Below are 25,886 nucleotides of genomic sequence, written 5' to 3'. Positions count from 1 at the left end.
CAATTGGGCAATATTTGGTGCATCGTTATCTCTGTCCAATAATCCGTTGATCACCTTATTAGAATTTTCACCTAAGATAGTTTATTGGTTTCTGTGATTGACGTCTTCAGCGGGTGGAATGTCACGTAAGAAAAGTTACACTCGTCGCTCCAGTCAGTAGTTCCATTTTCTTTACCAGTTTAGGGGACCTTGTACCTGTTGCGAATTTACACTGTTGCATTCGGCAAGAATATCTCCTTGAGCAAGTCGGGTCTCAAGAGAAAGAATTTAATATGGTTACACACACATCTCTAGCTTCTGTAAAAGTACAGTTTTGCGTCCTTTAGGAAGACAGCACATTGCACGTTAGAAAAACACAATTAATATGAGACCAGGCAGGTAAGCCCAGACCCCTGCTACTGAGGCCTAGTGATTAATTCAGCAAAACCTTATTACAAAATTCATGGTGCTAATACAGAATCATACATGAGTACATTGTTAATTCATTATTAGCCAGTTTCATTAATCATCGTATACATTGGTGGCCACTCCCCGTGGGCACATTTCAAACGCGTGCATTAATTTTTATTCTACCACGTTTTCTATTCAGCATCATTTATACATTATACATTATTTTGCAAGCTTTTCATGTTAATATTGAATATAAAAGCTACCCTCCAACAATCCCTCCTCTGTCATCACACAAATCCTTTTTTTCACAAAATTTTCGTTTTCTAAATTCCGTCATCTCAATTTCTTCCCTTGGTTTTGCCTTTTCATATTTTGCTCTGAACATTTTCTCCCTTTTCTTTTCTTCCCTCCTCACATTACGTTTTGCCAATTTTGCTTTAATTCTTTTACTAATTTTGCATGATAACCATAATCCAAATAAACAAGCCAAAACAATTAATATTCCCTGTATTATTTTTGCCAATATCCCATGCCAAATATTACTAAACGAGCTTCCCACTTCAGCAAGTCCATTTCCAACCTTTTCCCAAACACCTGGTTCTTTCAATTCCTTCAAATCTGTACTATATCTTGTTAGGTTAGTAAGCATACTTCTAATCTCATTACTATTGTCAGGTATGTAGGCACAGCAGTGACACTCATTAAGCATCTTACAGACCCCGCCATTTTTCGCTAAAAGAATGTCTAAAGCAAGCCTGTTTTGAAGAGTCATAGCCCTCTCCGCAGCAAGTTCAGTACCCATCAGGAGTATAGCTCCAGTGAAATTTGTCAGCATTTTATCCACAATAGTAGACAACTTTCGAATCTTTATGGAGTTCAAGATAACTCCCACTGAAGGAATTATTGCTCCAAATAGGTCTCCTACTACACCAGCAGCAGTCTCTCTCTTGTGTCTAGTACGAAGTAATTCAGACACCCTCGGAAGCTTCTTCAAGTCTTCTAGCTGATATATCTTTGGGAAAACTATCCCCAAATAACATGGCCCATATCATCCCTTTGGAAGACGGTAATAAGCATTAAGTCTGCATATCTAATAGACCCCAGGGATCGCTGGATCCAGTCCATTTAACATGAAAGTCCACTTATTCCGAAACAAAAACACATGCTTACATTCACTCGTTCCCACAAACACATTGTCATAATATAACTTAGGTCATGTTATGCAAAGCTTGCCTACATGTAGTGCATCTAAAGCTAATTTCCCTTGTTCCCTAACTCCACTGTAACTCCCACTATTAATAAAGGATCATTGCTGCAAGCATTTCTCTAGTTTCCCCTTCAAAACCCTCCTATCTTTAGGGTCATCTAGAACGTTTTTCTCTACAGGTGTGAGCAAGCAAGTCAAATTATTGCGGTGTGCATAAGATGTACTAATTGTCGACGTCATTTCAAAGAACCCCTTGACTAATTTTATGGCATAATATTTCCCTACGCTATTCAAATCTTCTATAATAGGCACATAAGAGAACACAAGGTCGTGACTGGAGTAGAAATATTTTATTTCTTCCTGGTAATAGAACCGGGTTAGTAACAAACTACAGCTTATCCCATAGGTTAAGGGTAAACTATGATAGGTAACTCCCTCTTGTACTGAAACAGGAATGTGTGTACACACATAACAAGCTTTCGCATCCATAGTATCAACATATTCACTCAGCAAGCGATAGAAAACGTTAGTAGACAGTTCTCCCTTTGTGTTAGTGCCTTCATGCAAATACTTTGTGTCTTGCTCACACCTCTCTCAAGGTGTTAGTGTAGCCGTCTCAGGAATTGTAGCATTGTTAGTTTCATTCTCATCCACCAATCGCATCTCCACAAACAAAGCTATAATGAATATTACACATACAACACCCAAAGCGACACCCAAATATTTACAACGCCTAGTTACCCCATTATCATCTCCCGTGCTAGGCATGATCTGTAAAGACTCAGAAAGCAGAATGCTATAAGTGTAAACAACCAACCGAGGATGGTTTTAAACTTTTTTCTTTCTTTTCTTTTTTTTTTCTCGGCAAAGCTAAGCAAAGTCTCTCTTTGGCAAGTATTTACAGATTTTCATTCACCCCCAGGATCCCTGTCAATTCGATTAGCAGCTTGTCACAGTCAGTTTTCAAAAGGTCAATTCAGGTTAACAGTGTCACATCCGGTAACTTATCAGTCTCTTTTCTCAGCTTCCTTTAGCTCAATTTCACTTAACACAATCTCCGTTCTTTGTTGCCAAACTCGGGTACCATAATATTGACCTGGGACTTCTCGATCAAAACAGCATGCCAAGAATTCTTGTTGCCACTCAGCCGATGTTGCGTATTCCCATCAGGACCTGCGTACCTTCTATTTGCTACTCTTTCTTTTCAACCTGCGGCCCCCCCTGTAATTCTCCTTCGCTTAGGTCTTCTTTCCTTGTTGTATCGACCTCTTCTTCAATAGTCTCATCAACGACCACCTTTCCTTTTGTCACTTGCGTTTCTGGCCACTTATCTCCCTTTAAAGTCCTTCTGCTGTCTAACTTTCCGAGTTGTAGCTCAATGCCCTCCTCTTGTTCTATGGTGTTTTCTCTTGCTGGACCTGCAATTGGCTCAGGAGGAGTCCGGACACTCTGACTTTCTTCTGCCTCAACTCCTTCGCCTTCTGGGTCTGTCAGTGGCTCTACTTCAAACCCATATCCGTCTGCTTCTGGGAGAACCTCTCTTTGGGTCGGTCCTCCTGGCGCCTCAACGGGCTCTCCTTCTGTCTCAGTTCCCCGTTGATTACTCTCCGACCCTGAGACTTCCTTTTCTGCTGTTGTTACTTTTCAAGTTCCTCATCAGTTGGACATGTCACCTTCTTTGTGTGACTGGCATGGATCCAGTTTGGAATTCCCGCACACTTCACAGCAGTAGTAGTTGTCAGTATCACTTGATACGGCCCCTTCCAACGTGACTCCAAACACGACTTCCTCACGTGTTTCTTGACCGCAACCCAGTCACCGGCTTTCAGATTGTGACCTGGATCACTTATCGGTGGCAGTGTGGTTGCTTCCACCTGGTGAGAGAAAGAGCGGACCACATCAGCCAGACCCTTGCAGTAGTCCCACACCATATCATCCGTGATATTCACAAGAGCGTTTGCGGGCAATCTCATAGCTCGGCCCATGAGAATTTCATGAGGAGACAGTCCTGTTTTCTTGTTAGGTGTGTTTCTCATTGACATTAGCACTAAGGGCAATGCATCAGGCCCCTTCAAATTTGTAGCTGCACACATTTTTGCCATTCTCGACTTCAGGCTACCATTCATCTGCTCCACTAATCCTGAGGCTTCAGGGCGGTAACTGCAATGCAACTTCTGCTCAATGTTTAATGCTGCACACAAGAGCTTAATCACCTCGTTGTTGAAGTGACTTCCCCTATCTGATTCTAAAGAGATCGGAAACCCTAAACGCTGAATCAATTCCCTAAGCAGCAACTTTGCTACTGTGTAACTGTCATTTCTGAGTGTAGGGTAAGCTTCAATCCAGTGACTGAAGATGTACACAATCACCAACATGTATCTCAGACCTCCACATACAGGCATCTCAATAAAATCCAATTGCATTCTGCTAAATGGACCTCCTGCTCTCCTAATGTGGCTCAAATTCACCACTGTTTCTTTCCCCGCATTCATCTGTTGACAGGTGATGCACCTGTGACAAACCACTTCTGCGGCTTGTCTGAACTTCGGGTTGAACCAATTGATCTTGAACAACCTGATCATGGCATCTCTCCCAATATGTGCCTGTCCATAGTAAAACCTTGCAAACTGTGACAGAAGACTGTTCGGCAAAACCATTTCCCCTCATCTCAAACCCACAAATCATCTGGTCTCTGTACTCACTGCATCTTAAGGCAAGAGCGTTTCTCCTCTCTGCTGGCACAACCCTGCAACAATTTTAATTCCTCCAACGTGTCAACAACCCTTAATGCGTAACCTGTGCATGTCTCATTTTCTGTTTCAGGTAACAATTCCCGCTGATCCTTGAACGATATACAGTTCAATGTGCAAAACCTTGCGACTTGATCCGCATATCTATTTCCCATTGACACAAAGTCTTGTGATTTCACATGAGCGCTGTATTTCACCACTGCAATTTCAAAAGGTAACTGAATCGCATGCAACAACTCCTTAATTCTCTCACCATTTTTCACTGGCGAACCAGATGAGGTCATGAACAATTCCAAATCCATATCTGCTGTCGGTATAGATAGTAACTTTCAGTTTGTCAGCGGCATGACATGCCCTAGTAAGAGCAACCAATTCAGCCACTTAAGCAGAATATACCCTTTCAAGCCAAGATGCTTCTAGGATACCAGTTATCGTACACACAGCGTATCCTGCTCTCAGTACTCCTACTGAATCTCTTAAACATGACCCGTCAACAAAAATAATGTCATCATTTTCTTCCAATTGGGTATCTCGAATGTCAGGTCTCGGTTTGGGGCACAGTTCGGTTACCTCAAGACAATCATGTTCTACCTCATCAGCATCCTCAACTTCTGTATTTTCATTTGGAAGCAAAGTTGCTGGGTTCAACACAGTACATCTTTTCAGGGACAGTGACACATTTGGCGACCCCCAATCTAATCGTTTCATATTTCGTCAATCCAGCATTTGTCATGTGCTGAGTTTTGGTCCGGGTCAGTAAAATCTCAACTGAATGTGGGACCATAACCGTTAAAGGGTGTTCCATCACTATGCCTTCACTCTGTGTGAGGCTTTGACCAACTGCTGCAACGGCATGCAGACAACCCGGTAAGGCTGCTGCGACTGGGTCCAAAGTAGCTGAAAAATATGCTACTGGTCGGTTTGCACCTCCATGGACCTGTGTCAGGACAGACAAGGAACTAGCATCACGTTCATGACAAAACAGGACAAAAGGCTTCATGTAATCAGGCATACCTAAAGCTGGAGCCCTGCACATACACCCCCTCAACTCAATGAACGCCTTCATCTCTTTCTCGGACATAGTTACAGCATCTGGGCCATCCTTAACTTCCTTAACCGTCAGTCTCACCAGCGGCTTGGAGATAATTGAGAAATTAGGGATCCACTGACAGTAGTCCACAATTCCCCAAAACATCCTCACGTCTCTCTGTGTCATTGGGGGACTCATCTGTAATATGGCGGTCACTCTTTCCTTAGATATTTTCCTTGATCCCTTCTCAATTAGATGACCTAAGTATTTCACCTCTTTCTGACAGTATTGCAGCTTCTTTGGAGATACCTTATGCCCATTCTTTCCCAAGTGGTTCAGTAAGGCAATAGTATCGTACTTGCAATCATCTCTCGTCTTAGATGCAATCAACAAGTCATCAATGTACTGCACTAGTGTCGATTGCAAAGGCAGGTACAATGACTCCAAGTCTTTCTTCAGGATCTGATTGAAGATGGAAGGTGACTCCGAAAACCCTTGAGGGATTCAACACCAACTGTAAACCTTGTCCAAGAATTTAAAACTAAAGAGAAATTGGCTGTCCTCGTGAAGAGGCACAGAAAAGAATGCTTGGGACAAATCAACTACAGTAAACCACTCTGCATCGCATGGGACCTGAAACATAATCACAGCTTGGATTTGGCACCACTGGGCAACACTTCACCACTATGTCATTGATCTTTCTCAAGTCTTGAACGATTCGAACTTTCCCACAAGTCTTCCTCAGTCCCATTATAGGTGAATTACATGGGCTGCTCATCACTTCCTTCAGGACCCCTTGCTTCACAAAGTCTGCAATTATCTGCGTTACCTGTATGAGGACATCCTGCGCCATGTGGTACTGCGGTACCTGGGGGAACACGGCATTTGGCTTCACATCGACTTTGACCGGTTCTACTCCTTTTATCAATCCCACTTCCTTTCCTGTCAAGTCCCACACTTTCTCTGTTACTGTCCCCTGTGAGTCTGCGGGCAAATCAGTCACTGTGAACATTGGGAAGAAGCTTATCAAGGGGTATTCCTCATCTGTTGTCTCCGTCTCAGGCTCTGAGATCTGACCATCATCCCCTTCATCGTCACTGTTTGTCTGCACCTCTATCCCTTCATTGGAACAAGTGATAGAACACCTCGTCTTACACAGTAAGTCTCTTCCTAGTAGGGACACCGGACTTGAGTCGCAAACCACAAATCTGTGCAATCCCTGGAAGGTACCAATCTCAACCTGAACCGGATCTGTAATCAGGTTAGTCAGGAGCTGGTTTGCCACTCCTACTACCTTTATTGTACGTCCCGAAAAGGGCAATTTCGGAACCTCTGCACTTCTGACTGTAGAGTGCGTAGTTCCTGTGTCAACCAAGAATGAAACCTTGTGACCCATCACTTTCCCTTGCACATAGGGCCCCCTCTGATCTACTTCTAGGGACGCTGGAATTCTGCATTCCTCACTATCTGAACTGTCATTCGACCATTCATCGTATATTCCATTCTCTCCACGCAAAGGGAACTGTTGTACTGTGTTACTTTAACTCATTCCTTGACCTGTGACCTGTTGAGGAAGCATAACCTGTTGCTGTCCCATTGGTGCTAAGGGCAACTGCATTTGCTGTCTAGGTACCATGGGAATCTGCTGTTGCATTTGCTGCATCTGCACTGGTTGCACACGTTGCATCTGTACCTGTTGCATGGGTTGAAGACCCTGCATCTGAACCATGTTGTCCTGAAAGTTCGGATTTGGACCCCTAATTCTTGGTCCTTTAACACTTTGGAATGTATTGACATCATTGCTTTGTTGCACAACACCTTCCTGCATCATCATCGGACATTCTCGCTTCCAATGTCCGACGCCCCCGCACGCATGACATGGTAACACCTTCTTCATCCCCTGTACATCATTTTGAACTGTAACAGTATTTAAATCTGGACCACGGTTCACAAAACCTCCTCGACCTCTGCCTCTGGCTTGCGCCTGAAACATCCCGTTTCCTTGCGGCTGTTGCACTATCTGTTGTACTCCATTTCCCTGCACCCCTGCTTGCGCTGCCTTAATTTGCATCACCATCACTTTCTCTTTCAACTTTCTCTGCTTCAACTCAATTTCGTCGCTACAGTATTTCGCATACTGCAACACCTCATCAATCGGCTTCGCTTTCCAACAGATCAAATGATTCTTAATCATCTGGCTAGTCTCTGGCCTTAGCCCTTCAACAAACCTGAACCCAAGGTGATTCATGTCTTTCGGCTCTATGACCTCTGTACCGCTGTAATGCTTGATCGCTTTCAACAACCTCTCATAGTAGGCATGTATCGACTCTTAAGGTTCCTGTGCCTTTCGATCAATCTTTTGCCAATCAATATTCTGCAGCGACACCTTCTGCTTCAAAAACTCAATCACCTTATAGTAGTACTTCATTACATCCGGAGATGGTGCTCCGGTAACCCTGTCCCTTGGCGGTTCTGCGGTTGGCCAATCAACACTTCTCTTGCACTCGAGCCACAAATCAGCAGGAATAATGATCTCAAACAGGGTATTCAGGTCTTCCCAGAGACACTTCGCAAGCTTCACAAACCTGTCTGTCTGCTGATACCACTCTATTGGCTTCTCCCTCAACCTGGGAAAGTCATTTGTGAATGACAAAATGTCACCTCTAGACCATGGTACATGAACAAGGACCCCTCCAGCTGTTTCTCTCATGGGTAGCATTTTTATTGTACCGGTATCCGGTGCTGTTTTCGCCTGCTGCTGCTCCGAGCAATCACTCTTTCTTTTATCTCTTTTCTTTGCCCATCTGCCTTCCCACTTTTCTATCGCTCCCTAAACTTGGGAGCTTGCAATATCTCTTTGAGGTGTGCCTTCATCCCAGTAGACCTCATGTGATCAAAATCCTTCGGCTCGAAGTCTAACCTGTAGCTCCTCTTCAGATGCTTAGTATTGTCTAAGTCTATGCCATATTTGTCTGCTAAGTTTGCCAACCTCTGATGCACCTTGCTCACTTCTTTAGTTATTTTTGGGCACAAGTACCTTAATTCTGCTTCAGTGTAAGATTCTAGTCTGTTCACTCCCATGCTTTCTTCAACTAGTTCAGCTGCTTCCATGCCCAACCTCACAAAATTCAGGTACTCTTCTCTTTCCGACCGCTCTGCTGTCGCAGGGGTAATCTGCGGTGAATTTAACTTGTCTAACCATTCATTCAGCTGTTGCGCTGTTAGCCCTTGCAGTGAGATATTTCCAGCCTTCATCATCGGTGTCTGTGGTACATTCGCACTTGGGATCTGTGGAGTTAGCAGTCCCAAACCGGAATGTCTCATGGCATCTGGAGGAACCCCTATAGGACTGAAGTTTAACAAGGACCTCGACCTCTCTACCATCTGTTCCACTGGAGTCATCCCTTGAGAGCTCCCTACGAACCCTCCTCTTGTCATGTCCTGGGTCATTACTCCCTGATCACACACGCTAGGCTTGTCCTGCGCGTACAGGGGTACCGGTGGACTAACTGTGATAGGTAAGGATATGGCGGCTGGTGCCGGCTTATTTCCCACAAACTGTGGAACACTAGTTCCCATGTTCTGATTCATTATTCCTGCAGTAGCTAGCTGCGGTCCTGTGACCGAAGTGTAACTCGGAACCCTCTGTTGTGCGGCTGGGGCAGTAAAAGTGGAGTTGGTTCAATCTGCACTAACTTGGGTCTCATATATGTCTGATCAGGCGGCACCATCAAGCTCGTAGTTGTTTCTAACATGGGGACATCAGGGTAGAGCCTCTGAACCTGTGGTGGCTGCAACTGCGTCTGCATCTCCGGAGCAGTAGACACACTGACACTATTCTGTACTGGAGCTGGTGTTGCAACAGTATTTACCTGTACCTGGTTTGTTGCTCACTGGTTCTGTGTTGAATTTACAGGACCTGCACTAGTACTTGGTCTATTGTCATCCATGGCATATGGCGGTGGACGATCATGAAACAACTGATTGAGAAACTCATCATCATCTGTCATCTGCATCTGCCCAAGACCTTTTAGTCTCCCTTTCCTTGCCAGAGCACTTATCTGTTTTACAAGTGGCCTTTCTTCCTTGTGTGTCGGCTTCCTGAGTTATTGCCGGGAACATCCTGACTCCATTTTTTATCTCCCTTCTCCACATTCTGTGTTCACTATCCCATCTAGCCTCCGCTAGTGTCTTTTCTGCTTTCCCCATTCTCCTCTCAAATTTCTGTTGCCGTTGTCGCATGGCCATCAGTTCCCAAATTGCTAAGGCTTCAAACTGTGCTGGTCTCGGAGGCGGCTTTTGCTCATTTAACGCCTTCCACACATTCTCTAAGATCATTATATTAAATTACATGTTCTCTGGAAATGCTAAGCTCCCATCCTTTACTGTCAATTTGCACCATTGCTTTAGCCAAAGACATGGCGTGACTCCCTTCTCCTCCATTACGGCATAAGCCGGAGTATCCTCTGGCAGTGTAGGCTCCCCCACTCTCGCGGTAATGTACACATCTCCCCTCAAAGCGCTCCTTAGAGCCTTGAAAAACTTCATTTTTGAGTCTTTTATCTCGTTTATAACTGAATCAGGAAGTGACTTTAATTCCCAGAACACCCTTTGCCTACCTTCTCAACCAATTGCCTCTCACGGACGGCTGCCAATCAGTGCGTGACCCTTCTCACTGATCGACCTATCCCAGCGCGACTCCAATTACGTCACACTTACACACAATGTGGCTGACAAAGTCTTGCGGCTTGTCTCCCTCACTCTCGATCCGCACAAACTAATGCAATATATTGCGAGCACCAAAACTCAAATTTGTCGGTTCACTACAGGAAAGGTAAAACAATTGCTTCAGAACTTTACAGATATTTCACTTTAAGCCTCGGCTACTACTCTCTCCTTCTCAGATCCCGCACTCACAAGCAAAATTTGACTCGCAAATTTTACTCTCGACTTGTCAATGGTTTGTCCTAGTGCACTTTAGAACTCACCAAATCTCCATCGAAGTTTTCATTCACTCACATTGACTCAAACTCGACTCCTCAACCACCCCCAATTGACCTATTAAACCGCACAAATTACAACAAAAACCAAGTGTCTCATACACTTATCAATATACACTGGAGTTTTAGACCACGCAGTCCGTACAGCACCAACAACCACGTGGACAATTTTTAAGCACAAAGCGCCACACTCACATGAAGTTCGCCAACTTCCCTACTCTCATACTGCGGAGTACGCACACTCCTACTAAAACATCACCTGGCCTACAAATCCTCACAATTCACCTGCGGTATGCATAAGCTGTGCAAGCGCAAACCCTACGCCACTCATTCTATCACTAGAACACCAAGAACATACCCAACTCACTTCGGCAGGCTCCTGGGTCCCGGGAAAGTCATTTGGGACCTAGGGGAACATCATCTTTCCAATTTGCATTATCGCAAAAACAACTCTAAAACAATGGTCCCTCGTCTTAGGGCCCCAAAGGGCCATAACCGTCCTCTTATACCAGAACTGATAACGCGTCCCTATCTAGCTAAATTATTTTCACGGGGACTCGTTTTAGGCCAACGAACGTTTTGACCCTGATTGGGGACTCCTTAAGACGAGATAGCTATTTGCCATTTCAATCAATAGATCAATCACTTCATCAGTATTCACAATAACTAATCGATTCGCCTTACCAATACCCTCCAATAAGACTGAAACACCATGACCTTTCAGCCAATAAATGATCATGCAAAGCTTATAAAGGTTAAGATATTTATTCCCTATTAGTTACAATTCTAAGGTCATGTTTATTAGTCCCAATATCAATAAGCACATCAAAAGCACTATAATATGGCAACTTGAATAAGACTTTATCAAAGCAAAAATCAGAAACATCAGAACAAAGCACGATGTCAACATGAATCAACTTTGGCAGAGTAGCATTAACGCAGTATTCAACAAAGCAAAGATCCAGTCATTTGTCTATTTGCACCCAGAATTAGTGAATTCCTTAACTAACCGCTAATTAGCATCAGCATGTTGGGCTTCATTCAAAACAATTTAGCAACACAAATTTAGAAAACATCTAACTATGGTCTCTGTCAAAACAGCAGTTGATACCTAGAAAGAAAAGGCAAACAGACAATTACAATTCATTATCATATAGTTACCCTCCATAATGGGTCAGCATACAGAGTCCGTCTTCGTCCTCAGGACATCAGTCGATTCGCCATCAGCCAGGGTAAGCAGAAAAAGTCTCAACAAGATAGGGCAAGAAGGGATGCTTCCCTCATAAGGAGGAGAAGTGCAAATCAGGCAAGGGGTAAGGCGAGGATGGTTTAGGGCATCAAACAGCTAAAGACAAAGTCTCTCAGGATAGCTAAGAAGAATAACGGCTTCAAGAGTGGCAGGGTAAAGGCGAGTAATGGCTCAATAATGGCTGATTTCTCGTTGTGTCACGTCGTTATATTAATCTTGTCTAACAAGTTCCTAATTTCCAATAGGGCAATATTTGGTGCATCGTTATCTCTGTCCAATAATCCGTTGATCACCTTATTAGAATTTTCACCTAAGACAGTTCTCATGCAGTTTTTTGGTTCCTGTGATTGACGTCTTCAGCAGGTAGAATGTCAGGTAAGAAAAGTTACACTTGTCGCTCCAGTCTATAGTTCCATTGTTTTTACCAGTTTAGGCGACCTTGTACCTGTTGCGAATTTACACTGTTGCATTCAGCAAGAATGTCTCCTTGAGCAAGTCGGGTCTCATGAGAAAGAATTTACTACGGTTACACACACATCTCTAGCTCCTGGAAAAGTACAGTTTTGTGTCCTTTAGGAAGACAGCACATTGCATGTTAGAAAAACACAATTAAAATGAGACCAGGCAGCTAGGCCCAGACCCTTGCTACTGAGGCCTAGTGATTAATTCAGCAAAACCTTAGTACAAGATTCATGATGCTAATACGGAATCATACATGAGTACATTGTTAATTCATTATTAGTCAGTTTCATTAATCATCGTTTACATTGGTGGCCACAACCCATGGGCACATTTCAAACGTGCGCATTAATTTTTTTATTCTACCACGTTTTCTATTCAGCATCATTTATACATTATTTTGCAAGCTTTTCATGTTAATATTGAATATAAAAGCTGCACTCCAATAAAACCAATCATTGTAATTTCTCCTCCTGCTTTTCTTCGCTGGACTTCTGCCTCCTTTTGAAAACTAAGTGGAGCGGAGTCCAGTAGCTCCATGATGCGATTCAGCACTCCCACATCAGAGATGCCGGTGTTTGTGAAATCTTCAGGCCCCACCAGACCCCTCTCTCCCTAAACCACGAGTCAGTGCCACACAACCTGCAGGTGCAAAAATATGAGGCAAGAGTGAAAAATGCAAGGAAGAGGGAAAATAAAAGGACGGCAGGAGGGGGTGTCCTCCTGCACTTTTAGCACACCTGATATTGAGAATTGTGTGGTAAATATAAAGACAGCAGAAGCAGTTATGATTGCACATTTACCTCAGCCTGGCATCTTCAGTCTTTGATAAACTGCTGAAATGAAGTGCTTGGAAAAGGGATGCCTGAGTCCAAGTTCTGGAGGAGGGATGTATTGAAATTCCCTAACGTCTCCCAGCTCCACCCCTCCCTCAGCTAGTTTCCGATCAACAGCGGCAGCTCCACCCCTGCCTCGGCTAGCATCCCATCAACAGCGGAAGCCTGTGAAACTTAAAGCAAAAAAGTTTGTACTCTATGAAGCTTCAAAGCGGCATGGCCGCCACAGAGCACAAAGAAGAGTAAAAAAAAAACAATGTGACGTACCTGGTAGTCGCTCAAAGCTCTCCAGTACTGCCAATCAAGGTCGCGCTGTATAAAACTTCAGAGCGCCATGGCCGCCATGAGCATGAGCGCAAAGGACAGAGACAATAGAAAAAAATAGTTTGCTCGAAGTAAAACATATCAGCGATAGTGCAATAATACATGAAACAGGGTCAGTCTTCAAGGCTGTAACAAATCCCCCCCAAGGCGGGACAAACGTAAAGCTTTTACAAACGACATCAAGGGGTTTTTGAAAGGCAACCCCACAAATGAGTGAAAGTGGTGGGCGTGAGATGGGAATGGTTAAAAGCCCACAGAATACTTACAACAGGTTGAAAAGCGCTTGAGCACTCGACCTAAAAAAGGGGAAAAAAACTATAAAATTGCATTGGCCCGAGGGGGTAACCAGTTACTAATAATTGAAAACGTTTGTTGTATACTGTGGAGTGGAAAGCATTTAGAATAGCTTGCTACAGCAAAGGATTAGGGATACCAGCCAATTGAGCGGTAGCCAGACCTATTAAAACCCGTGCGAACCACTGACCCTCACTTCAAGAACAGAGAAGACGTGCGAGATTACCAATAACAGAAGCTGTCGTGGCCTGCACTTGGAAGCCTGAAGGGCTTTCTACAGAGGAGCTGGCAGTCCACAGGAAGAGTTCCTTTTGATAGCTCGTCTGTAGGGCTAGAAAATATTTGGGACAAGAGTTCACCTGTTGAGAAAACCTTCGTAGGCTCTGTGACTTCGAAGCCATTCCTAAAGATTTAGAAAATGGCTTCAGGGTGTAGTATTTCTACCCTAGCAACAACCTCACAGAGAATCCGCATGCAAGGAGCGGGATGACTGGCATGCTCCTACTGCCATCCGCCTCTCTCAGAAAGTGCTACCTGAAATTCTTGGTGCACTGCTGTCCTCTAGTGGGCAATTTCATAACTGTATTTTTGGTGCTGCAGTTATTCTCTTTCCCGTTAAACTGTTAAATGATTAGACAATTCTTGTTCCAAAAGCTATTAATATTCTTATGCACTGTTTACCATTATAAATAACTGATCTGTACGCAAATGGGTCACAGGGTACAATACTCTCATTGGACTACTATTATTTTCTCCCCGCCTCATCTTTACCTGACTTTATTCAATAATGTATTTCGTATTTATTCTCTGAAATGCACCTTGCTGTGGATTTTTAATTGCTTTATTTTTCATTCGATTGCTGTTTGTTTTCTAGATGTATGACTTAACACGCGTTTTATTTCCCTGGTCTTCATGTGGGCTAACACAAAACGAAACGTTCAAAGAGCGGAAATGAACTGGAAAGAGATAACTGCACTTCAGATAGCGAAATGTACCACTCGATATAGGTCTTATATAAAGTGATATTAAAGCTGAAAATGTCCTTCTCTGAAGGGATTCGTTATTCCACCCGCCTTTCTAAAGAACCGGTTCGTACTGCCACTGAACGTCAGCACCCATCAGTCATAAAATTCGAAATACCAACATCTCAAGTCCGTTGTGACAGTTACTACCTTTTTTCTCAGAGGAAATGCCTACTATTTTGGACTCCATCATTAAAGTTGCAATTCCTAAGCCTGATTCACAATTTCAATCTATTTTGGAGATAGGGAGCCATCCAGACTTCTTTAATCAATAAGTATTATTCAAGGGATCACAGTTAATCATAAAAACCAGTAACACTCCAAATATTATTAAAACTGCCTCTTTTGTTACAACATGCAAAATGTATTTAGCATTTGATATATGTAGAGACTTCACTGAAAGTAAAGTAGCTCACGGATCACTACGTGATCTTCTTCCATAGTTCCTAAAAATTGGACGAAGAATATTTGTTCCTTTCACTCAGAAAAAGAGTAGAATCCGGGTGGTGATGAATTAAGAAACACCACATTTTTAGAGCACAGAAACGGAGCCGGTTATTCTCCAAAATTGTTTTCCCTAAACAGGGACTCTCCAACCATGATCTGATCTGTTCCTATCCGCAATAAAGATTGTATTCCATAGATGCTTATGCGGGACCTGGAACAAATAAAGAACAATAGATGTCCTACCCAAATTATCAATACCACCGGGCTCATCTTTGCAAGGTACTCCCTCTCATAACTATTGTGACTTCCCTTTAACCATCTCAGAGGGGCACCCCTTACCATACTAAAATATATAAAATCATGACTCTTAAAAATATAGATTCCTTTGTCTAAACTTTTAGCAGCATCAACAATCAAGTGAGAATTCATCTAAGCAGCACCAAAGAAGAGAGATTTTCTGCACTATTACATCGTTTGATGCTGCATAGGAACCTTAATGCTCGAGATTTAGTCAGAAGGGTCCAATATCAAACCCCAATTCGAGCCTTATTACGTGGATTATTGCGTTCCTTGGGAGGGTAAGGGGAGCCTGTAAACAGAGCTCTCCTATGCCTCTCAATCCACACACCAATCTCGATGCTCAGAAGTTCGGCCCCATACAATGCCCATGGAATTAATTTGCCAGTTACTGCCCTTTTTAGGACCTCCAAAGAGAGACCTCCAAAACGAATGTCGAATCTTTTAAAGACATTGACTGTCACCAACTGTGGAGTTCTCAACATTGCTAAATTCTTATCCCATTTTAAATTACTAGTAAAAGTGAGACCTAAATATTTATAGTCTAAGATCTCTTTTAAAGCACATTGATTTTTTTCTAAATACCTAAAGAAATATACTTGTTTTAAAATAGAATCTTAGGACCTCATTATAACATTGGCCACAGGGAGGGCGCCATAGTCATACCGGTGGCATCCCCCCGCCCTGTTAGTGTTCCCACCGGGCTGACTGGCGGTACATTGTAATAGAGCGTTCCTGCTGGTCAGTCCGGCAGGAACAATGCGATGGTATAAGGGAGCCGAGTCGTATACCTTAGCACAAAGGAAGCCGACCAGCACCCTCGGAATGCACACACTCTGCAAAGCATACAGTGCACATTCCAATGGAGCTGTGCAGGCGGGCCCCTGCACTGATCATGCCATGAGCAGTGCAGGGGCCTGCTGTGGCCCCGGCACTTGCTTTCCACCACCTTTTTCATGGTGGGGTCACTGACATGAAAAGACTGTCAGAAAGTGGGGTTGTAATCCGCCAGGCAGCGCTGAGTTCAGCACTTCCATAGGTGGTTACAACTCCGACCACTGTCACCTAGTCGGGAACAGTGTTCCTGGTGGGGGCGGCAGTCCCCTGGTGGTCCGACCACAGGGTTGTAATCTGGCAGTTCCACCGCAAGTCTGGTGGTCCTGGGGCAGCCAAACTCATAATCAGGCCCTTCGTTTTCACAAGAGCAACTGTTGCAGACCATAACTAACAGCTGCCGTACCCCAAATGATCCTGTTCCATCAAGGAATCTAAAGCTACTTTTTTTTTTAGCCACGATTGATACCCTCCTGAATGTGCTTAACAGCTCCTTAAAGCATGGCATTTTTCCAGATCTCTGGAGCGCAGTCATAACGAGACCTCTGATAAAGAGTCCCGCTCTGGAAGTCAACAACATGAACAGTATTGAACCCCTCTTGTTGATCCCTTTCATGGGCAAATGTTTGAAGAAAGTGGCCCTGTATCAACTCCAGGAACTGGGAGAATCGAACAACCAAATAAACTGACAACAAGGAGACTTTCGCCCCATTCATATCACTGAGCTTGTAGTCCTTTCAGACCCCTGATCTTTGCTAACTCTTTGATAAAGGAAAAACTTGCATGCTACTCCTCCAAGACTTGTCGGCCGCATTTGATTCCACTGGCCACAGTTTCCTGTAGAGAACCCTGGAAGCAATAGGTGTCACCAGTATGGTCCTAAAGTGGATATAATCTTTCATTTCACTGAGATCACAAGTGGTCACTCTTCCCTCATAACCTTCTAAGTCATACAATGTAGGCTGTGAGGTCTGACAAGGGTCAGTCTTCTCGCCCTTTCTGTTTAAAATGTACATGCAACACAACCCCCTGTCCAAATGCTCGACCAAGCAGGTGTAAGCTTTTAGGTGTATGCAGATGATACTCGGCTTATTTGAACCTATATAGTGCAGAAGAGTTTCTACACTCAAATGATGAATCCTTTAACTGAAACCTCGCCATAGTCGGAGAGTGGATGGCCAATGCCTTCCAACAACTTCCTCAAGAATGAACCCAAATAAAACCAAGATCTTAATTACCTCTACTTCATCATTGAAGGAACTGGGCATGACCTTATCGCCTATTCCAATATCGTTTGACAGTGATGCAAAATTTATGAGTCCTCTTGGACAGCATCCAGGCCCTTGAAGCTCAATCCACAAATGTGGCCCGTATCTGTTTCACCCACCTTCACTTTCTAAAAAGATTCTCCCCCTTGTTTGATTTCTCTTTGCATAGGCCGTTTGTAAATGCTGTCAATCACGTCTTAACTACACTTATTCAATCTAACTGGAATCTCCTGACAACATTGCAATTGTTGCTTGACAGACATTACTTTACAGAATCATGTTACAGGTATGTACCATTATGTGTGAGTTCATGGACCACCAGGAGACAATATCCCTTCCCCGATCAGACAGTAGAAACATTTCTGTGTAGCTAAGTATTGAGCAGCAGCTCAGCTGTGTGTGGTGCACTTTGTTCATTGACGAGATGTTAAATTTTATTCTTATTTTGTTTTGTTTTGGCAGAATGAATCCCAAAAGAATTGCAATCTGGTGGAAGTGCTTATGGGCAGCAAGCAGGGTAAGGCGCTGCAATGTTTTTTCCTGCTGGCTTTGAGAAACATTGTGTGCTTGAGTGAAGAAAGGTCTCTTGAATTAGGTTTGCTCCATGAGTCCCCACCTTTTCAGAACATTGTCCTCAGAACCCAAGACAGATGGGCCAATAAGCAAATATGGAGCGCATGCCTAGACATGTTTTTAGTGTGCCATGACTTCATGCTTCTGATTCTGTCTTAGTATGATATCTGAACTTTAACGTCTCCCTCGGCAGCATCATTTCATCGAACAGGCTCACCATTTAGATGTTTGTCCTCATGGGATTTATTCCAGTTTAAACAATGAAGAAAAGTAGTTATAAGTCACTTCTGTTTACTCCATGGAAAAAATAGCTAAAAAGTTAAACCATTTCAAAAGAGAAAGAGCCTCTATTGAAACGACAGAAAGATTTCGGGCACATGTAGCCACTACCCACTTATATGAACATGTTTTCTAAGGGCACATAAAATCGATTTGGTAATTCTTCATTGTTTTTTAATGCATACGTTCAATAAGTTTGTTTCCCCGCCTTAACTTTATGTACTAATGGGATACGCAGTAGTTTGTTTAATTTCTTGTCTCAATTATTTATTTATTATTTACTGGTATTTGATTGAGCATAGCACTCCAAAGAGAGTTTCTTGGTGGTGAAACGAGCAAAGGGACAGAGTTGATCAAGCAAGGGCTAAACATTACCATCCAGAGAAAAGCCATGATTTTAAGACCTTTCTGGATTTGATTGAGGATGGCAGATGGTAAATATCTAGAGGGATTTTCTCCCGGTGATGACAGCCTGAGTCCTGAGCACCCTTACACCATCTGTTGTACTTGCTAGAGGGGATCACAAAGGTATCTTTATTGCTGGATCCGAGATATTTTGTAGGCATGTGTTTTTTTAATGTATTAATTAGGAATTTAAATGCAACATCATGAAAGATTTTAAACATCCTGTAACAAGCCTTACAGCTGATACGTTTCTCGCCAGGTAGCCAGTGGAGTTTGTGTTAGTTGCTAGCATTTAAAACGAATTTTCTGAGTTTTAAGCATTTTGAGTTTGTTTTAAGCAGTGGATGACTTTCTTCAGACCTGTCAACTAAAATAAGAAGATCACTGGTGCCGATATCATGGAATGTTTTCGCACCCCTTAATGGTCTTTGGCGGAAAATGCACAGTTTACAGTGGTTTTCAGTTTGTTTTTTGCCGATGTGTAATATTGGCTCCTCAGTGGGTGACCTTGTGAAGGGATATCGTGTGTCACACCTTGTAAGTTAGTAGGACCGTGTTTAGATAGTCGCAGATAGGCAGAATTGCCGTAATAAAGTTGTGTTTGCATAAAGGTTTTGGCTACCATGAACTTATGAGTCAAGGAGTGGAATGGCCTGATTCTCGGGAGGGCTCTGGTCTGGGGAGAGCAGATTATAGTGACACTTGCAATTTGTTTCTCAAGTTTGAGCTCCGAGTCAAGGATTAGGCCAAGTTCTGTAGTAAATGATACAGGCTGAGGGAAATCTTCCAACGAAAGTGGTTTATTATTTTAGAGGCATCCAGGCTGTCAGATTTAGCTCGGTTGAGTTTTAGACAATTTTAACCCATCCAGGTTCGGATAACATTACAAGTAGAGGGAAGCACTCAGATTATATATGATGGATTGTTGTTTAAATCAATGATGATTTGGGCGTCATCATCTTAGAGAAGTGGTTACATTAAATTAAATGAGCATGATTGCTAATGGTGGAACATAGAGATTGAATAACAGGGGAGACAGAGATGATTTCTGTGGTACTCCCCATGGTAAGGGTAAAAAAAGGGTGAGAAGGATCCCAGTTGGACATGTTGCGGCCTGTTGGAGATAAAGGAATCTAACAACTGGAAGTCATTATCTTTAATATAAAATACAATTCTTTTATCTGTTATTCAAGGATCTTATAGTCCGTGATATCAACCGTGGCGGAAATACAGTTGTTGGCAGTACCACTGTATATTGTGAAGGAAAAAATAAATGTTCTGCCCTGTTGGTCTAAGTATTTGTGTTGTCATAGCAATAGGTAAAAGGTAAGACTATCTAAATTTGTGTGTATGCTTTGTTATTTGAACAAAATTAATTGAATTTTTGAGATAAAGTATGTGCAACGAGCCATATATTTTGCAATGCGCATCTGTTGGATCTTTCGAAAGAACATGTAAGGAAATATATATGCAAATAAACATTAGGCATATTAATATCAAGCAATACAACTGACTGAGATTGATCATTACCTGCCCTTGGAACGCTGATTGCGTTTAACAGTGTTATTCACTAAACTTACTCTTTATTGCAATTATATAGAATAATTGTGCATCAAGCTCCCATTCTAATTAAGTACTAAGAAATACGTTTGTTTCCAATTTTCCAGTGCAAAGAACAGTATTGAGAGAACAGGAGCTACTCCTCGCCAGACTCAGAGACATACGAAAGGTAACCTGTCCGGGAAGTGGAAATGCTTGGAGATCTCAGCTTTACAATGTTGTTATCATTGCAGTTATTACTATTGCCATTTGCATCCACACCTATGCCATTCACATGACTATTAATGTGACAGTGAGTGTCACGGAACAGAAATGATGAGATTTAGTTATCAGAAAATAAAGTCTTGCTAGCAAATGAATCTCCTTTTTCATAAATTAACAAAACGTTGAATATCTATGTTAATGAATATCTGACTATTTCCATATCAGAAGTGCCCTGGGCCTAGTACCGAATCAGGGTTCAGTTGTAAAAATAGAGACAATAACTTTTATAAAACTTTAGAGATTGTAAGAATACAAAAGGAAGGCTTAGTTTGTGTCTTATGGTCTCTTACACGTAGCGTCATGGCTGGCCCACGACGGGTAGTGGTGAACATCATATTAGAGGACTGTAAGACAACACAGAGGCAATCCTGCTAGTGGGATTATGGGCAGGGATGATGTAAGGAGTGTTTTTGGAAGAAGAAAGATATGGGTTTCAGACAAAAGATATATATAAAAAAAACTAGGAGGTGGAGAATGGCGGCCCACGTAACAGCAGTAGGGAAGAAGAGAGTAGAATGGCCAAGAAAAGAGGGGGTGCAATCCAGGACTGAAGAGATAACTAAGAGATGTAAATGGTAAAACTCACAAAAAGTAGAATGAGTGCATTTTAAGCTGAATGGGATTCATCAGCTCAGACTACATAACTCGGGAATGTTCTTCATTTTGAACATTATGTGGTAATGGACTTGTGGAGACATTTTGCAGGGCAGCACATTTGGCTGAACAGGGTGAGAGATGTTTCAGTTGAGGCCAAACACAGTAATTTGTCAAGGGGCAAGGTTGAGGTAGACAGTTTTCTGGCATCCTCTCAACCTTTAGCTGCATGACCATTTTCTTTTGAGTCTTCTAGTGTATGCCAGGAGTAGTTCAAAATAGAATTAAGGTTGAGGTGGTAAGTGCTGCCCTTTCCTTATATGTCACAAACAAAGAAAACAATATGGGTGTTTAGGTCAAGAGGGCCAACCCCATAGGCCTAAAAAAACCATAGGTTTTAATTGTGAAAGAACAGAAGCCCCAGCACCATCCATATTTTTAGCACATAGAGAGCCTTTGATTCTTGTCTTCAAAAGTTAATCAAAATAAACAATTCATGATCCATTGGGTACATTTCTTTTGTTTTATTGATCCAATCAAAGTTTACATATTCCATAGCCAACTCGTTTCATCCAAACGGACTTCCTCAGGACAAGAACGTACCTTATACTCTGTCTGATTGTGGCGCTCCACGGCCAAATCCATATTCTTTTTATCAAATCCTGACAGGAGTACTTGACAGATAATGTCTGATGCTGTGGGTTCAGCTATGGTTCCAGGATTCCTCTGTTGTGTTTGTGGTGATGTCTTCAACATCACCGTAATTCTTATATTCTGTTGTGGGTGTGAGTATCAAATAATCTTTATTCATTGTACCTCTAGCAGCTACAACACTCTGTCAGTTGTTTTCTGCTGTAGAATGTTTAAAACGTGCAGTTAATTTTAATTATTGGGTTACATCAGTATTTTTTTATTAAAGTAGATTTATTCTCTCCCCTTTCAACATGACAAACCTGTGGGTGAACTGTTCCCTTTCCATTCTGGAAGAGGAGTTAGTCCAGAGTTTGGCTGAAATAAATCTCAGACCATTTCCAAGGGGGAGATTCTTCAGAGAGAACTTTAAGAATGTCCGTGTACATTTGCAAGCAATCCAAAACCTCTAAGGAAAGCCACTCCTTAGGAAGTCCACTTCTACCCTTGAGTGGGATTTACTACTGTGAATGCCTTAGCACTCGTAGCAGAGAAATCTGTAGTAGTAAATGCACTGTCACCCATCAGGGATACTTTTGTGAATTTCTGGCATGCTTAATGAGGTACATTCGGCTGAAGCTAACTTTTACAGCTGACAGTACTTGTGGGAGTGTCCATAGGGAGTGATCCTTAAATTACACTCTGAGCTGTTAGAGAGGAAGGTGAATCCCCTGTATTGTGGGTTGAAATAGGAGATATAAACGTGACTATGGAAGGTGGGATAAACAGGTATTTTTCAAAGGGAGTGGGGAACTGTAGTAAAATGTTACTGCTGAGCGGTGAAGCATTAGACAGAGACCAACAACCGCCAGTCATACAGCAAGCTTTGAGTGGTGATATGGAACACTAAGGACCATATGTACGAACACATTTTCCCATAGACACAGAATGGGCAAAACTGCTTCCTACATCTGGACCTAAGTGCCTTAACAGCTTCAGAAAGTCATACTAGTGGCTGGGAAGTTTGAAACTATGCAACTGGTGAAATCGTCTTTCAGGAAATGTACGTCCATTACCTAGAAGGATATGAGGCTACTCAGGTGCATTGAGGTGGTATGTGTGACCCCGTTTCACGTAGCTGATAGAGGGAAAAATCAATGCTTGGAATGTTTAGGCCTCAGAACTCAGCAAGCAATGTATTTTTACATTTATTCAATTGAAAAATTTAAGTTCAAATGGAAAATATTTGAGTTTTGTTAAACATACCTTCCTTGTGGTTGAAAGTACCCTGTTAAAACAGTATACTCAACATTGGCGTATTTTCTAATAAATGTATTAGGTCACTAGAGAATGATATTAGAGTTGCAAGTGCACTGATTTGCTCGCTCCGTAGCTGCATACAGTGTTCGATGTTTAGTAGGTTGATGAATGAACATTGTTGCGTGCTCTATGATTCTGCCTGGTGGGGCTATGCAACTCCATGTTGACTTCATTGTGCCCCTTTCTTTCTGTGCCTTTGATTGCAGATCTGCACTTCACGCCCTTTTTTTCATTAGTTTGACCTGTTTTTCAAATTGAATTCCAGTGTGCAGAGGAACGATATCCCCAACAAAGACTACATGGTGTAATCCATGCGATGACTGTTGTAAACAGAGTTTGATGATGGACGTGTACAAGGTGTGCCTATAGTGTTTGGACTCAAGGCACAATTTCAGGTTTTATGAGTCATATGCTATTCTGCACTTGAAGACGATCTAGAACCGTGAAACAAAGTTGTAAGTCATGAACATAGAAAGAGGCACAGGTCCCACTCTCACTCTGAGTTGAGAGCCAAGACCCGTCCTGCTGTGGAGCATGATCCCGCAACCGGTACAATTCACAGTAGAGGTCATCCAGTAAGTTGAAGCTTAAATCCAAGTGGAAACCTAAGAAGGTGAAGTGGGTTTCATCCCCCCTCCCGCCACTCTCTAACTTAAGAGAAGTTGCCTGGGTGTCAGTGTGTCACTCAGTGTTGGTTCCGATCTCTAATTGAGAATCCAATCCCTCAGTTCAAAACAAAACGACCCAAGTTTTCCAGGCCAAAAGTGTCATCACGCACATCGCAGGTCGAGGCCTATAGGGAGGCTATTATGTATGTTTTTTGGCGTTCTTCCAGCTCCCTCTTGCCTCCAAAAGAATCCCATAGGGCCTCCAGACATGTTACCGCTGGTGGATCTCCTCAGTACCATCTCAGCCCTTGGAACTTGCCTTGGGTTCCCACTGACTCCAGTGCTGACTCTAAGACCTGTGCTAGTCCTTTCCTCGTTGATGGTGGTCCCAACATCACCAGAGATTGATTCTATGCTGATCCTGGTGCCCAACTCCAAGCCAAATGTGCCTCGAGCCTGACTGAGGTCATGGTCTGACTTCACATTGTACCCAGTTTTTGTACAGTCTGATTCAGACAAAGCCCTCTACCACAGTACCATCCTCAGTTGCCCTATGGAGGCACCTTCGGTTGCTCCAACATCTTTTTGATCCTGACTGACCAGATTTTGCCGCCATTTTGAAATGACAATGGAGATGATAGTGTTACCGCGCCTAGTCCTTAGTAAGTAAACTTACAAGGGGACGTGTATAGGTCGATGAACCTTTTGGATCACATGGAGTATCCTAGTCAAGCGGTAACCAATGGATCATCTATAAACATAGCAATCAACAAAAGAACATCAAGAAAAGCCCTATCTAATAAGAAAATACCATCACTCTCAAGGGTTAATCGTTTTGATTCCCTATTAGTTACAATTCTAGTGGAAAACCTTTATTAGACTTTATTGTTAGTCAAACTTTATTAGCATCATAAGCAACTATTCACCAAGAATTATTAATAAGCAAAACGAGCATCAACATAAGTCAGCAAATTCCTTAACATTCGAATAATTCAGCAATGCAAGTCAGTCTGTCAACTGTCACCGTTAAGTCACCCTTGTCAGCCTACCTAACCCAAATTAGCATCAGCATGTGGGTCTGCTTGCGAAAACAATTTAGACAAAAATCATTAATTTGGAAAAATCTATTTAGAGAGAGAAGAAACAATTTAAAACAGCGCAGTTGGTACCTAGAAGAAAAAGCACACGTTAGTCAGTCACATTGTTATAGCTACCTATCCAAGATAGATCAGCAACGAGTCAGTCTTCGTCTCCAGGTCATCAGTCATCAGCAAGTATCAGGCTCACAGAGAGTAAGCCAAATTATCAGTACTTCAAGCAGTGTCTCCTGACGTCATCAACTTTCGCCTCTCTGCTCTCCTTTTTCCTTCCCTTGTCATGGCTTTTTATTAGGGTCTCTCAGTCCGTCCCACATATTGCTAATTGATCAACCTCATCAGGGGTTATGATTCTAACCTATAGTTTTTGTTTACTACTTGTTTGCGTCGGTTCAAGCATCAAGTTCCATTAATATGATTGGTCCTTCTGTCGAGGAGAACATCATCCGGCTCTTCAGGTAACAAAATTGTTGCCCACAGTCTTTTAGTCAGTACTTCTATTGTTCAAGTCCTGGGAAAGTACGTTTAGCCTACTCTACACATACTTGTATCAATTTGTTCTCATCATCTCCTGTCCTCTGGTACATTTGAATTTTTTTCTAGCAGAGCCTGTCTGAACTCTGTGCAGTTCAAGGTCCTTCACTCCAGTTCCAGTCCTCGGCAGCTCATTGCGTCTCCACGTTTAAGCAAGCAAGGCCCAGCGCCGACCAGGCCACTAGTTCGGCTAAGTTAAGAATATGAAGCATCATAAAACATAGGTTGTACATTCGAATATGATATATTAGTACATCATTTTTGATATTTTTCATTATTTTAGCATTGTTAATACATATGGTGACCACTCCCCGTGGGCAGATTTTACTCATACATGTTATTTTAAATTATTAGATTCTTTTATCAATATTTCTCATTAGTATGTATACACAAATCATTAGAAACGTCTCGTATTAGCATATCTCCTCCAACACTAGGAATAATATACCTTAACATTATGATGATGACTATTTGCATATGGACTTACAAGGGGACAGTGGGATTGATACTTCCCCTGATATAAGTTCAATTTCTCCCCTTGAGCTTCCAACGGAAGAGACACTTCTATTTAGGTAGTCATCAGACGCGCTGCTAAGGTCCTGGATCTACAACTTC

General features: G+C 42.5%; 1 protein-coding gene across 1 annotated transcript in view; it reads left to right on the top strand.

Moving 5' to 3' along the window:
- Nucleotides 1-25,886, top strand: part of DGKQ (diacylglycerol kinase theta) — an 848,589-nt gene that overhangs the window by 705,579 nt on the left and 117,124 nt on the right. The window contains exons 11-12 of the mRNA XM_069236577.1: nt 17,870-17,924; nt 20,332-20,393. Of these exons, the coding sequence (XP_069092678.1) occupies nt 17,870-17,924; nt 20,332-20,393 (117 nt within the window). The remainder of the gene's footprint in view (nt 1-17,869; nt 17,925-20,331; nt 20,394-25,886) is intronic.

The sequence above is a fragment of the Pleurodeles waltl genome, chromosome 1_2 (genome assembly GCF_031143425.1).
Source record: "Pleurodeles waltl isolate 20211129_DDA chromosome 1_2, aPleWal1.hap1.20221129, whole genome shotgun sequence".
NCBI lineage: Eukaryota > Metazoa > Chordata > Amphibia > Caudata > Salamandridae > Pleurodeles > Pleurodeles waltl.
The sequence above is the reverse complement of the archived record's forward strand: the minus strand, read 5'-3'. Positions and strand labels throughout refer to the sequence as shown.